The 16,461-nt window shown below is 38.7% G+C and overlaps 1 protein-coding gene across 5 annotated transcripts in view; it reads right to left on the bottom strand.

The window, feature by feature from the left end:
• The window catches only part of mdfic (MyoD family inhibitor domain containing), a 57,644-nt gene extending 42,460 nt beyond the window's left edge, over nt 1-15,184 (bottom strand). Inside the window, exons 1-2 of one of the 5 annotated variants that reach the window (XM_031898968.1) lie at nt 14,893-15,184; nt 8,411-8,562 (exon numbers count right to left, since the gene is read on the bottom strand). In XM_031898968.1, the coding sequence (XP_031754828.1) occupies nt 8,411-8,504 (94 nt within the window). In that variant the 5' untranslated portion in view covers nt 8,505-8,562; nt 14,893-15,184. Of the gene's footprint in view, nt 1-8,410; nt 8,563-13,769; nt 13,937-14,892 lie in introns of those variants that run through there. The other 4 variants (XM_002932817.5, XM_004912981.4, XM_031898967.1 and 1 more) reach the window with 4 other exon arrangements.
• Nucleotides 15,185-16,461: the final 1,277 nt, after the last annotated feature.

Here is a 16,461-nt window from a genome sequence, read left to right as displayed (position 1 = left end):
CATGGTATATCTAATGCCTTGGAAATTCTTTTGTACCCTTCTCCTGACTGATATCTTTTAACAATGAGATCCCTCTGATGCTTTGGAAGCTCTTTGTGGACCATGGCTTTTGCTGTGGGATGCGACTAAAAGAATTTCAGGAAAGACCAATTAGAGCAGCTGAACTTTATTTGGGGTTAATCAGAGGCACTTTAAATAATGGAAGGTGTATGCTAACTCACTCCTATTTAACATTATTTTGAATGTGATTGCTTAATTCTGAACATAGCTACATCCCCAGTTAGAAGAGGGTGTGCACACTTATGCAACCACATTATTTTAGTTTTTTTGTTTTTCTTCCCTCCACCTAAAATATTTCAGTTTGTTTTTCAATTGAGTGGTACAGTTCATAGGTCACATTAAAGGTGGAAAAAGTTCTAAAATGATTTATCTTTATCTCATTTTTATACAGCACAGGAACCAGACATTTTACCAGGGGTGTGTAGACTTTTGATATCCACCGTACATATAAAAATGTGTGTCATAACTAGCTACCAAATACTTATAATTACCATTACAAGAAATGTGCACCTGTTTACAAAATTTGAGGGAACAGAAGAAACCCAGGCTCAAAAATCTAGTCACCCTCTTAAATCAATGTATCAGTTATTTTAGAAAAAATTTAATTGTGCTTACAGTATAAAATGCAAAATTGAAAATGTCCTACAAGTGCTAAATGCACATGGCTGGCCTTGTGTACTAGATAAACAGGTTATGCACAGTTACATAACATGATTTTGTTTTAATCTGTTACCCAACTAAAGGCAAAAAACACACACTGTGTAAATGTAACTCAATAAACTAAAATAGAACAAGTTTCCACATTGTGCCAGCAGCACTGTACCAAAGTGACAATAATAATAGTTTATATTCATCAGAATTAGTAAGGTGGGAGCATTTCATGCACATTATAATGCAATTACTCTCCAGTGCTGCTGCCTCTAGACCTCTGGCTATGTCACATATAACCAAAAATAAATAAAAATAAAGCATTATCACTCACCTAAATCACTCACATCAGCCAATTATACCTCAGTGAAAATAATGATTATTTGGGGGAGCTAGGACTTGCTTCATCAGGTCAAAAAAAGATGCAGATAGGATGAACATTGAAACTATATTACTACCATATTTGCAAAAAGATCTGTATTCATGACTTTATGGGAAGGGGGGAGGGTGTTTCTCCCACACCCTGAATCTAGGAGATATAAAGACTAAATATATGGTTTGAATACTGGACAACAAACATAGGTCATAGCTCAGAGACAAATATCTAGTCAACCAAGTAACAACCAATAGGTTAACTAAAGCTCTGTTTTCTCTGTAATTATCAGAGCAATCATCCTCTACTAAAATGTCAAATTTCTCCACACAATATAGGAAATTACAATACAGCCACTTCTGAACTTTTAGGCACTTTTTGTTACAGAGGTGTACACCATCTGTAACTTCAGAAAGTAAATGTATACACCTTTCTTTGAATAAAAATACACTGTCTATAATATCTAATTAATGTTATAAACCCAATTGTTTTGGTAATTCTTGGTTTTGCTTAAAGGAGAAGGAAAGGTAAAAACTAAGTAAGCTTTATCAGAAAGGTCTATGTAAATACAACCATAAGCACTTACAGATACGCTGTACTGAGTTCTCTGTCAAAAGAAACAGGATTTGTGTCTCTTTGTTTTCCTGTGCCAGAGACACACAGCTCTCTCCTCTCTCCTGCTCCCCCCCTCCGTCAAGAATGTTAAGAAGCTTCCTCATAGTCTTACAAACTGAGCATGTACACCAGTCTTGGTGCAGGAGCGAGGCATTATGGGAACTTTCTTTACAAAGCTCAGCGGGTTTTTTTTTTTTCTATGAGGCTTCTGATCATCTGAACAAGAGAAATATGGGGAGACTTAAGGGCACTATTGAGAGAATTGAGATTAACTCTTTATTAGCCTTTCCTTCTCCTTTAAAGAATACTGTCACTGGAAAACATTTTTTTTTTCAACATGCATCAGTTACTTCTCCAGCAGCATCCTGCATTGAAATCTATTTTACATGGGGGTAGTCATATACTTCATCTCCCAGGATGCCGCAGCCATGGGACTCTTTACTGCTCAGCTGCACGTTGGAGTGATATCATCTCCCCTCCTTCAGGGAAAGGAGCGAATATCAAAATACATCATTTACATACCTCAATCCCACAATAAAGTCTTTTTCTCCTTGAAACTTAACTCTGCCACTTAAACCCAATGCAAAATGTTATGCTACTCAATTCATGGAAAGGTAACAAGATTACGGCTCCCTGACACCTCTGCTAAAAGATTCAGCTGCCTGAATTTATAGTGCCTCCATGGGCTTATAGCACTGCTGATACTGTCCTAAATTTTAGTGAGTGCTAAACAGGCAAAATTGCTTAAACAGGTATAAGACCTGTTATCCAGAATGCTCAAGACCTGGGGTTTTCCGGATGAGGGATCTTTCTGTAATTTGGATCGCCATACTGACAGGCTTTACTCAGCAGTAGCAGGGAAAACCCCTTCCAGTTTCCTACTTCTGTGTCTCTCTGCTTGGGCTGCTGTTGGGGGGGGGGGGGGGTAAAAACTACTAAAAAGTTATAAGTATTGTTATTAAGTAATGTTAGTCTTTACTTTGCTATACTTATTTAACACTAATGAACTTAAGTGTTTGAAAGGTGAAAGTGCTCCTGTCATTCCACCTCCACACTCACCCCACTGGGGCTGTGGACTGACACAACCCCTGCTGCTAGACCTGGAGTTGCTGCTATGCATGTACAATGCCATGCCACTTAGCTGGCAGGGCCAACAGTTTCCTGAATAACAGGTTAACTTCAGTGTACTCTATAATATAAACTGCTCTAAGAAATCAATGTAATTATAAGCCCAATTTATACATGGATATGTATAAAGAAAGAACACAGGGAACAATCTATGCTTTAAATAACCATAAGATTAGGTGTGGTCTTTAATGATGTTTTGTTTCACAAGCAATCTCTTGCAACATTACTAAAATGTGTTACAAGCAACTAAGCAATGTTTTGTAAAACATTTAGCCTTTTGCCATTTAACAGAAACTGCTATCTTACAAGACTGACAAAACAAACAGAATTAGGAATAGACCCAATCCATAATTGTCTGTATTTGCCTGGACCCTGTCTCAGCTCTAATGCCATTTAGTGCTTCTGCACCTGCGCCTCCCAGGGTTGTTAATGACCCCTAAAGGATATAAAGGGTTGTGGCACAACAACATGAAAAAATAATACTGACCTAATAAAGCAGCCAAAATACAAAACTGAGAAAATTAGTACATAATAAATAGCAACCTACCAACACTGCAGAGCTAAGGAAAGACATCCTCATGTCTCATAATGGTGGGGGGGGAGGGGTGCACAGGGTCCGACTGGTATGGAGGGGGTAAAAAAAGGAGAGAACTCAAAATGTTTAGGGGGTATAGTTCCACAACTCAGGAACTGCACCAGTGTGGAAATGTCAATATACTTTGTATGTGTTATTAGTTCAAATAATTCTAACGTGCTGATTCATCAAAGTACGAGTTCAAATTCGGATTAGATATGATAGTTTCTGATGATCAGAAATATCACGAAAATGCTTATGAACAAATCGTATTAGTCACGATAATTTCGTATTGGCGATCCGAAAGTCACAAAATTTTCGTATCCGAACTATCGTTAACGGCGGGAAAACCTTTCTGACTTTAATCCGTATGTGGATGTTTTTGGAAGCCTCCCATAGGACTCAACGGCACTCTGCAGCTCCAACCTGGCCCAAGGAAAGTCACGATACTGAAACTTGAATGAAAGTACGGAAAAGTAGCGCAAATTAACGAAAAAGATGAAAAAAATACACTCAGTATGAAAATGATTTTTTTGTATTTGGAAGCAATCGTACTTTGTTAAATGGGCCCCTTAGTATTTACAGGTACATCAACACAGAAACATTTGTTCATCAGCATTCTGCAGCAATGCTAAATATCACAGTGGGGTGGGGAGCCACATCATGTACTGCAACAAATGTTTTCAAGACTAAAACTCTCCAAATGCTTCAATAAGCAAGCTCCAGAATGTTTCCAATAGCAGGAATAATAAAAGGGCCAGTGACGCATTTCATAAAATAAACATTTTTATGATTTCACTTTCTAACAAACAGCTCTAGATTGCTGTTTGATGGTAATATGACTGGTTTCCATAGCTGCAAACCTCCATATTTATGGACATTAACTATACAAGGTGCTTCTTTTACAGGCTACATTCTAACATCTGGCACTTCTGCTTTATAATCAGCGAGTAGAAAAGCCAAATTCATCCACTTATGACTTCACCCTGTACATCATTAATACTGCCAGAGGGGCCTGACTACATAAAAGGGGGTTTGCTGAAATTTCAGTCCTTCTTCCACTAGACAACAAATTTGAACAAATGCAGTATCTTACAAGCAAAAGCATTGTGCAGTCTATTTATTGATGAATGCTCCTAAATAGAATGTTGAAATTCATCCTGAGACCAGACACCACTATGTTTTCAACTGTGACAAGAGGTGCAATTGCATAGTACTTTGTATTCTGGAAAGTAATCAAAGGCATTAACTGAAAACAGAGCCGTAACTAGGGGTAGGCAGAAGAGGCACCTGCCTAGGGCGCAACAGCGAGGGGGGGCACCAGGTAGGTGCCTCTCCTTTCACTTACCCCTAGTTCGGTTCTTGTGCAGGAATGTAGTGTTTTTCTTTCTGCAATTGTAACACTCCCCATTTAAGCCACTAGGTTCTATTTTAGCTTCATCCATCCACAAAAATATTCTTAAGTATCCTTCTGGTTTGTCCACATGATTTTGAGCAAACTGTAGACGGTCAACAATGGCTTTCTCCTTTCTTCCTGGCCATACACACCATTGTTGTTCAGTGTTCTTCTGATGCACATCAACATTTGCCAATTACTTCAGTTGCTTAGAAGTTACCCTGGGTTCCTTTGTAATCTTTTGGACTACTAGACATTATTTTTATATATATTTTTATATATTTTATATATATTTTGATATATATTTTTGATTTATAATTATATAAATTGATAGTTGACCACTTCTGGGTAAGGCACCAATGGTCTTGAATTTCCTCCATTGTACACAACCTAACTGGTAGAGTCCAAACAGTCTTGTAACTTTTTCCAGCTTTATGTGAATTAACAACTCTTTTTCTGAGGTCCTCACACACCCACTTTGTTTTAGCCATGATACACATCCACAAATGTGTTGGATTCGTGATCAAGCTTTGCTGGATTCCCGTTCTTTAAATTATAAGATAATCCTTAGGATTCAGTTACTTTTGTCATATGCAGTTATGTTATTGATTGAAATATAAAAATTTTTAAAGGGTTCACAAATTTCGAGAACACTGTAGTTTATTTTTTCTAAAAACTGTTCAGGATTTTGCAGAGTGCAGTATGTGTAAATGCATATAGGACATTTAATGGCATTACAAGCCCCTTAATATGGTGACACATCTTAAATGTACTAAATAACCCCTAGTTGTTGACCTAATGCTTTTGACCAGTTTAGCATGCATTAGTAAATGCATGGCACTATCTGCAAATCTGAGAAGCCTTTGGGGGCAGGCCACTTGATAGCAGATCTGTTGGGGACCACCTTACAAGCCTAGGTTATTCATGCATGTAGCAGTAAAATATCTTCTGCTATTTTTCAATTCTATGGGTTTGTAGGACAAAATTGTTTGTTTGTTTTTTTTAAATACTGACTTTAACAACACTTAAATAGGCGGACAAAGCCTAAAATGTAAAGTATATGTTTTGTGAGATGATATCATTTCCACTCAGGAAGCACACTTGCTCCAAGTCACATAAATTATCTAAGCAGGTTATTCATGGTTCTTGTTTTACAGCTGCACATTTCAGGAAGAGATCCACATTAGTCACATTAAGTTCTTAATATCTACTTAATGTGCTACAGGAAGCCAGTAAAGGTTTATAATAGACAGTTTCTATCTCATCTATCCCAAGTATTTAGGCCAGTTTTTTATCTGGCTATACAGATTTGGTAACATGGTAGACTGTAATGGTGGATGGGAGTGAGGCTGAATCAACAGCAAAAACACAGACAATGGAGACACAGAGTACCGGATTCCAGTGTAGAAAAACCAGGCAGAGGGTCTGAGTAATAGGCAGACTAAAAACCAAACGTCAAGAAGGTAAAAGGCAGCAGATTTCAATGTGCATTTAAAGGGCCTGGTAGCAGGAGCCAGCCCAGACAAAGAAGCACAATGAAAGTTCCCCTTCAAAGAAAACCTGGTGTTAAAACATGGACCCATGCATCAGAAGTGGTTTCATTGTATAATGGATCATATTTTCCACTCCGTGCAGAGGTCCACTCTGATGCTGGAACACACACTGAGGAGATGGTGAGAAGGCACATATGATAAGTTTTTTTGTTTTTTTTTCAAGGAGAGCGCAATTTATAAAGCTGTAAATTAGAAATGATGTTTAGAAATACTTGTGACCAGACTGAATACATTATGAAGCAAAGTTTAAGACAGATCAGGAAGTGGTTAAAAGAAACACTGGCAGCTTGGCTAGAAAGCAGGATTTACAGAAGCTGAAAAAGAGGATGTTAATGAGATGTCATCCCACACCAAAAATATGACAATGAGCTTATACAGCTGAGCATACAAAGAGCCATGCAAAAATGAACAAGGGAATTTTCAAAAATCCACAACAAAATTCCTGTAGACTTGTAAGCTGTATACAGTATATTTATGCTATATGAAAAAAATAAATATAACTTGATTGCACTATATAAATAAAAGCTTATAATTGCCCATATAGGGGAACCCAGACTTAGCTTCTCTGTTGCTCCATGAAGCTCGACATTACATTAAAACTAGTAGTCAAGCACATCACAATATCCCAGTGAAAGCCAGATCAGAAAATTTTCAATACATACCTGACCCTGATTCATACTCAACATACTCCCGGAATTGTTCAAGAATTTTTAACCCCCACAAACCCAAACCACTTCAATAAAGTCTCAAATGGTTGTGGTTGTAATGGTAATGTCACTGAATTAGGGGTGCATAACAAAAGGAGAGAGCCTGCTTGAAGTCTGACCCACACATGGGGTTCCATGACTGACATTATAAACCAAAAGGGCTTGTTTACGTTTTGTAAGAATTCTGTGTTCTGGCGTTGCTTTGAATCTGCATGTACCAAGTTGGAGAGCATAGAAAATTGTTTGAATTTGGAAGCTTTAGGGGCTGATTTACTAACCCACGAATTCGAATCCGAATTGGAAAAATTCCGATTGGAAAACGAACATTTTGCGACTTTTTCGTATTTTTTGCGATTTTTTCGGCGCCTTTACGACTTTTCGGAAATTATCGCGACTTTTTCGTTACCAATACGATTTGCGCGAAAAAACACAAGTTTTTCGTAGCCATTCCGAAAGTTGCGACTTTTTCGTAGCGTTAAAACTTGCGCAAAGAGTTGCGCTTTTTTCGTAGCGTTAAAACTTAAAAGGCGCGACGTTTTGCGCAAGTTTTAACACTACGAAAAAATCGCAACTTTTTGCGCAAGTTTTAACGCTACGAAAAAATCGTAACTTTCGGAATGGCTACGAAAAACTCGCGTTTTTCCGCAAAAATCGTATTGGTAACGAAAAAGTTGCGATAATTTTCCGAAAAAATCGCAAAATACCGATCATTACGAAAAAAACGCAATCGGACGCATTTGGCCCGTTCGTGAGTAAGTAAATGGGCCCCTTAGTGTGCAAGTGTGTTTGTGAATAACAAAAACATACAGAACATTTAAATGACTCTTGATAATATCATAATGCATGTGAATGTGATAGAGACCTTAGATTTTATGATTCATTGAAGCAGAGACTGATGTGAAGGATTTATTTTCTTAGCAAAAAGACTATATACATGATAATAATTACAACCCTATAAATAATAAGTGACTGGCAGTAATCCCCAGAGTTTGTTCCATTACCATTTTGAAAAGATATCTGTATACAATATGTCTATCTGCTTTGTGTGAATACATATCTATGTACCTATTTTTCTGTATCTCTCTTTACCCACAGAGCATACATTCAAACCCCTGCAGCACCACTAAACAAACTTTTCCCCTGCTTATAACTACAATAAACCCACCCATTGCAAAGATCCAAAAAAAAAAAGTTGAGAGGACAGAAACTTCTAAAACAAAATACTTTGGTTTATACAGGGTTCCCAGTTGTACTTCTGGAATATTATAAATACTATATGACATCCTGGGTATTATGAGTCATAGATAAAGTCAAAATAAATACATATATATAAATAATCTTTCTTTAGGGACCTACCATGTGGGAGGGGGACCAAAAGACTTTCTTCTGTTGCATTTACTTGCTCAGGCCCTTCAGGCCTTGGAGGAAATGGCTCTCTCTCTTGGGACATCTGCTAGGCCTCTCAGCAAGAAATATAAATGTAATTATCAACAAATCACGAGGAGACACTGAAACAAAATCAAAATAACATGTGAGTGATTACTCTGCAAAGTTATTGAAAACAAGAAGACTATGTAGTGAAGTACATAAAAAACTGTTTGTGCCCTAAAGTAAAGAAGTGCAATGTGATAATAGCAGAAATGAGGCAGCTAGAACACTATCTTTAAAAGGGGTACAGTCAACACAAAATTAATACCCCCTTTAATAATTCCATTTACTTTTTTTTTTTCCAATGGCTTTATTTTGGTTTTATTAGAGGTTTATACATTTGAATAGTTCAGAGGTACAATACATCTGTTTACATAACTCAACAAAAGCTGACCATACACTTGAGCTGGACAATATCAGATTGATCCAATCGTTTGGCCTAGTGTCAACGATGGTAAATAATGTCTGTTGGGGCTAGGACCTCATCAACAGGCCGATGTAGTCCTTGCCTCAACAGGGTTTATAAGCCTACCCAAAAGGACCAAGTCAGCAGCTTTAATCAATAATAAAAAGGCCTTCACTATCTCTTTCACTCTCACTGTTAAAGGGATTCTGCCATCAGAAGGTAAATTGTTTACATTTGCCTGAATCTAACATGCAATTTTGTGTATTGTAATATGGTTTTGGTAAAATAGCTTTGCATTTTTTTCTGTAAATGTTATTGTCATTTTTTGTGCTTATATGAGGGAATCTATTTCCTGGTACAGGTATAGGACCCATTATCAAGAATGCTTGGGACCAAGGGTATTCCGGATAAGGGGTCTTTCCGTCATTTGGTTCTCCATACCTTAAGTCTACCAAAAAATCAATAAAACATTAATTAAACCCAATAGCATTGTTTTGCATCCAATAAGGATTAATTATACCTTAGTTGGGATCAATTACAAGGTACTGTTTTATTTCTACAGAGAAAAAGGAAAGGAGCTTTCTGGATAATGGGTTTCCGGATAAGGGATCCGATATCTGTAATTATGTGTCTATTTCTGTTTCATTTCTGACAAGCAACAGAAGCTAAGCTCATTTTGAGTTATATTAGGTATTCTGCATATACCTGAAAGAAGAACAATACTGTGCCAATAAATTGTACTCATCTATAGAAGTAATGTGCTTTAATAAGGAGTGTTTTGGGCTGAATTATTGAAAATTTCTCGATACTAGTCGTGCCCATCTGTTCCACTTCTTTTTGTCTCCTTTTTCAGGCTGTGCTGGGGGGCTGGTGGCACTCCGCATCTCGCACTGTAGGATTGGAACCAGTCAGCAGCTAGGCTGACCTTAAGCCTGTCTTTGCTTGTGTGACTGCAGGGCTGTGATTGCCTACTCCGCTTCTACTGTGCTTCTGGCTGGGGACTGTTAGTGCACGCCCACCCCTCATTTGAAACAAAGACAGGGACCTGAGAGGATCAACAGGGTGTGCCAATAAAGGGGCCATTTTTACAGTTTTTCGTTTATCCTATATGTCTGCTTTTAAGGGGTGGTTAACCTTTAAATTAACTTTTAATATTTTATAGATTGGCCAAGTCTAAAAAACTTTTCAATTGGACTTATTTGTTTAGTTTGTATAGTTTATGTATTATTTGCCTTTTTCTTCTAACTTTTTCCAGCTTTTAAATGGGGCTCACCGACCTGATCAGCTAAATAACTTTTGCTTTGTGGGGCTACAATTTTATTGATATTGTTCTTCATTACTAATCTTACTATTCAGGTCCTCCTCCATTCATATTTTGTCTCTCCTTCCAACCACTCCATGGTTGCTAAGGTAACTGGAACCCTAGCAACCTGATAGCTGCTGAAATTCCAAACTGGATAGATTAATTGCAGATTGTCTCATAATATTACTCTCTACATCATACTAAAGGTTAGCTGAAAGGTGAACAACCCCTTTGAGGTTTAGAGCCTGCTAGGAATGCCTGTGGTTGATTTTACAATAAGAGTCAGACTTCTGTCACTATATACTTCACTATGTACAGTGGAGGAAATAATTATTTGACCCCTCACTGATTTTGTAAGTTTGTCCAATGACAAAGAAATGAAAAGTCTCAGAACAGTATCATTTCAATGGTAGGTTTATTTTAACAGTGGCAGATAGCACATCAAAAGGAAAATCGAAAAAATAATTTTAAATAAAAGATAGCAACTGATTTGCATTTCATTGAGTGAAATAAGTTTTTGAACCCCTACCAACCATTAAGAGTTCTGGCTCCCACAGAGTGGTTAGACACTTCTACTCAATTAGTCAACCTCATTAAGGACACCTGTCTTAACTAGTCACCTGTATAAAAGACACCTGTCCACAGAATCAATCAATCAAGCAGACTCCAAACTCTCCAACATGGGAAAGACCAAAGAGCTGTCCAAGGATGTCAGAGACAAAATTGTAGACCTGCACAAGGCTGGAATGGGCTACAAAACCATTAGCAAGAAGCTGGGAGAGAAGGTGACAACTGTTGGTGCGATTGTTCGAAAATGGAAGGAGCACAAAATGACCATCAATCGACCTCGCTCTGGGGCTCCACGCAAGATCTCACCTCGTGGGGTGTCAATGATTCTGAGAAAGGTGAAAAAGCATCCTAGAACTACACGGGAGGAGTTAGTTAATGACCTCAAATTAGCAGGGACCACAGTCACCAAGAAAACCATTGGAAACACATTACACCGCAATGGATTAAAATCCTGCAGGGCTCGCAAGGTCCCCCTGCTCAAGAAGGCACATGTGCAGGCCCGTCTGAAGTTTGCCAATGAACACCTGAATGATTCTGTGAGTGACTGGGAGAAGGTGCTGTGGTCTGATGAGACCAAAATAGAGCTCTTTGCCATTAACTCAACTCGCTGTGTTTGGAGGAAGAAAAATGCTTCCTATGACCCCCAAAACACCGTCCCCACCGTCAAGCATGGGGGTGGAAACATTTTGCTTTGGGGGTGTTTTTCTGCTAAGGGCACAGGACAACTTATTCGCATTAACGGGAAAATGGACGGAGTCATGTATCGTGAAATCCTGAACGACAACCTCCTTCCCTCTGCCAGGAAACTGAAAATGGGTCGTGGATGGGTGTTCCAGCACGACAATGACCCAAAACATACAGCAAAGGCAACAAAGGAGTGGCTCAAGAAGAAGCACATTAAGGTCATGGAGTGGCCTAGTCAGTCTCCGGACCTTAATCCAATAGAAAACCTATGGAGGGAGCTCAAGCTCAGAGTTGCACAGAGACAGCCTCGAAACCTTAGGGATTTAGAGATGATCTGCAAAGAGGAGTGGACCAACATTCCTCCTAAAATGTGCGCAAACTTGGTCATCAATTACAAGAAACGTTTGACCTCTGTGCTTGCAAACAAGGGTTTTTCCACTAAGTATTAAGTCTTTTTTTGTTAGAGGGTTCAAAAACTTATTTCACTCAATGAAATGCAAATCAGTTGCTATCTTTTATTTAAAGTTATTTTTTCGATTTTCCTTTTGATGTGCTATCTGCCACTGTTAAAATAAACCTACCATTGAAATGATACTGTTCTGAGACTTTTCATTTCTTTGTCATTGGACAAACTTACAAAATCAGTGAGGGTTCAAATAATTATTTCCTCCACTTTATGGCATCAGTCTGTCAGTGCGCACAAAAGCCTGAAAAAAGTCATACCAAGGGTGTATTTATTAACATAGCAGACAAACACCTGTGATGTTGCCCATAGTAACCAATCAGATCTTTGCTTTTGTTTTTCAACTTTTACGTGAAAGTTAAATTCTAATTGCCGGTGATGTTTGTCTCAGAAGTTAATAAATACACCCCCAAGTGTGCATTTTTTCAGGTTGGAAGCATATTAGCGTTTTCAAGAGAAGGATAACAGTTTGTAGCTGAGGCAAAGTAACCAGATACATTGAAGTTAACTATATAAATATATGAAATCTGAATTTTTTTCATGTGAAATAAAGCAAGAAAACATTAACAACTTGTGAATAAATATTAACTGTGTTGAAATTAAAGGAAGCACAGTTTCTTTAGCTTAATATCACACTGAGCCAATGTGCTCAAATTCTTTCTCTTCCTTGTCCAAGACATATTGTTGGCAGATATTGGTGTAAAAATGCATACTTTTGCATTAATGTGAAGATATACACTCCATGGGGCAGACTTATCAATATGTGAGATTAGTGCTCACTACAGAAAATCTGACCCACTTTGTATTCATTCCTATGGGATTTTTAGAATCGTATTTATTAGCGGATGATAGCTACAATTCACCATTTGATAAATACACTTATAAAAATTCCATAGGACTGAACAGAAAGTGGGTGAATTTTGATAAATCTGCCCAATGCTGTGTCAGAGCAGAAACACAGAAAAGTGGATGGTAGTGCATCGGCTTTTCTCCGCCAACGTGCCATTAACCTTAAACCATCCACAGAATCGTATTTATTAGCGGATGATAGCTACAATTCACCATTTGATAAATACACTTATAAAAATCCCATAGGACTGAACAGAAAGTGGGTGAATTTTGATAAATCTGCCCAATGCTGTGTCAGAGCAGAAACACAGAAAAGTGGATGGTAGTGCATCGGCTTTTCTCCGCCAGCGTGCCATTAACCTTACACCATCCACAGACATTTTAAACAACAGTACAGTAAATGATTAAAATTATTATGAGGCTTTCAGATAAATGTTAGTTGATCCTTCTTTCCCAGGGGGACAGTAGGTCTGCTTGTGGTATTTACCCAAAATTTTTGGCATAAAGGCAGGCTTTTGTTGTTTACTTTATGGCAAACTGAAATAATTATCTAAACATCAGAAAATGATTCCCTCATGCAAGAACAAATGGTGCAAATAACTTTTGAAGCCATAAAGTAAAACATGTTTCCAAACTGCACTAATTCACACAGTATTGGACATTGTTTTAGCTAAGCCATAATAAATTACATGCCAGTATAAGTGAAGGGAAGTCAGTTTTTAAAGGGGACCTAAATCTCTGGGTTAATTTTTATTGTTATTGGGTTAACTTTTATTGACTAAGATAAAAGTTACAAACTTCATAACATCAGTTTTTTATGCAGGAATGTAACTATCTCTGAACTATTACATTTAGTAAAAGTAACACTTTCAACCAGGAGTAAGCTACTAAGTCTGAACTAAGTCCCAGAATATTGAGAGCCCAGTGCCTGCTGTCACACAGACCTGTCCATTACCTGTTTATTTTTGCAGAGAGACCAGTGAGCAATTTTCTCTAGAATTCCTTTACTTACTAGGTAAGGTAGTGCAATGACATAATGAGTTCAGCTGAGACATGTCCCCCTTTCTTTCTTTCGTTTACCTTGCATGGAAAGAAGTTTGTTTCCTTTCCCCTCTCACTTACTCTTCTCTCTCGGTTTCAATCCCAATTTTTCATCATTTCCGGAGCCTCATATCCCCCCCTTTGGCAGACAGACGCCCGCCCTAAAACACACACAAAGGAGGCGGCTTCAGGGGGGCTGCCCCCTCCCAGTCCCTGAGTCAAGCTTAAAGCAGAAGCGCCAGATGTGACACTTCTATACATTCATCCAGAAGTGGCCCTGCCCAAAGCCTGGGGATGGGGTGGGGGAGAGCGCACCTTCACATAAGCCAGCGAAGTGCAGGCTTTGCTCCTCTTACAGATGATACATTTCCCCACACCCATAATGGTTTTGCTCAGTTCATGCTGCCCACAAAGTTGGACTTAATATGACACTGATCCACTGAATAACCAGCAGCTCCACTTCTTTCCCTTAATCTGAACTTTTCCCTTTTTATTTTGCAATCTGCTGCCTTGTGCTTGCACTGCTTATGTTTCTAATACACAGTATGATACAGCAAGGCAGTGAGTGATTTCTACCTGTGCATGTCTCATCCTGCATATACATTAAAACCCAGAGAAGCCCAAAATCATTGCCACCATACTTTATAAAAAGGAAGAAAAGTCTGCCTTGGCCCCCTAGTCTAGCATTCAGGACACATAGCTGCTCCTATCCAGCTGTTCACTAACCCCAAGTTTGTGATACACCTCCCAGCTGTAACCGGGACAGTCTCATCCGGTATATACATTAACTCACACATGCCCATGCAGGTCCCTCAGCACAGGAAGCTCTACATGTTATTTTCCAACTCGAATATCTTTAAATGCTGGAGAAAGCATCTCACGAGTGAGAGTGGCTACTTTTGTAATTGTCTTTATCCCCTTCCCTGGTTCCTATATTAATAATGTTATTAGCTAGGGTAATCATGTCACAGGACCTATTTCTACTTTGCGGTTACAAAACGAGTTACACTAAAGCTTTTATTCTATGTGTGTGTGTTAGCTCGGCAGGAGAAGGGAATGGTTACAGTGATAAGATGCAGCAGCAGCGCCGATACCTCACTCAAAGTCCAGATGCCACAGCACGATAGCCAGCCAAGTAGAAAGAACTCCCAATGGCACCAACACCGATATTTTAATGAAGGCTTGGGGAGGCTAAGCCTCCCCAAACCAGCAGTGTAAATTTCCTTAAAACCAAGGGATCTGAGTGACGCATTCCACCTTCACACTGTTCAATAGAAAGCAGTGACTTAGTTTCTACTTGCTGCCTCTGGAGTCTGTGGCGGGCTATGAGATCAGCTGACTGAGGAACAGGAGGAGAAGGAGGCGGGGCCAGCAGCGCTCAGAGCTGATCTGTCTGGTAGCGGCAGCTAATCAGCATGTGCATAGACCGCTGCCTAAAGTATACTTTCTAAGTACTACATACAGATATAAATATATATTTTTTTCCCTCATATGCCACGCTGCTAGTTTCTTTTATGTATTTATATTCACATATTTTAATGTCTTGACTTTGACTTACATTCAGAAAGCTAGGCTGTCACAATGGAATCCAGAGTATAGGGAGGAGGGAACGTATACTTTCTTAAGCAGAGCCGTTACAGTAGATGCAAAAATTGTATTTCAGAAATATAGGGTAAAACTTTATATGAAGCCTAAGAAAAGTAGTGTAATGGTGATACCGTTATTGGCCAACTAACATGATAATCACAGCATATTTTAGTGACTTTTTCAAAATTGATGTATGTAATCCCTTTTTGGCCAAACAGTGTTTAAGGTGCTTAAGAAGCAGAGCATGGTTACACTATAACCTTCTCCCTTAACTGGGCCCTCCCATTAGTGTGTGGAAAGGAAGTGGAGTTGTTAGACTACACCTTCCAAAGATTCTGAACAATAAACACAGACAAACATAAACACACAGAGGTAGTACAGACCTCTGTACAAACATAAACACAGAGGTAGTACTCACCCATTGCAGTGTTGGCATAAGATTTATGAGTTGTAGTGATAATCATTTACAGAACACTGACACACTGATACAACTCCAGAGACAAGCCTGGCAGATGTCACGCTTTATTAGTCTGGACCACTTCTTTAAACTGTTAATAGGATCAGGACTTGACTGGCAATCCTTGGGTTCTGGCAAATGCCAGAGGGGCTGTTGTAAAATGCCATAGACAGTCACTATGTATTGGGCTGGCGGGGGGCGCTGTTTGAATCTCTGTCTCTTTCGTTACTATTAATTTAAAGATAACTTTACCCATAGCAATTGTCACATTAATAAAACTGGGGTGTGGGGTGGGGGGGCAGAAATTATTATTTCTAATAATCTTTTTCCTAATGGAGAAATACATTGAAGTGATCTAAAGAGGTGTCCTTTTTCTTCTAAGGAGGGTTGCCTTTCTTTTATTCTTAATTTCTACTCCCTCAAAAGGTACTACTCCCTCAAAAGGTATTCTAATTCTTGGGATGTAAATTGATTATTCTGATTAGGTAAACATTTTTCTCTTTAGTATAACCCAGGGCTAGAACTAAGGGCTGACAGAAGAGGCCAGGGCCCAATGTTAAGGGGCACTAAGCACTTCCCTTTTCTGCCTGTGATCCCCTTATGTTCAGCCCTTGTCTGA

The sequence above is a fragment of the Xenopus tropicalis genome, chromosome 3 (assembly GCF_000004195.4).
Source record: "Xenopus tropicalis strain Nigerian chromosome 3, UCB_Xtro_10.0, whole genome shotgun sequence".
Lineage (NCBI taxonomy): Eukaryota > Metazoa > Chordata > Amphibia > Anura > Pipidae > Xenopus > Xenopus tropicalis.
This window is presented reverse-complemented; position numbering and strand designations above follow the sequence as displayed.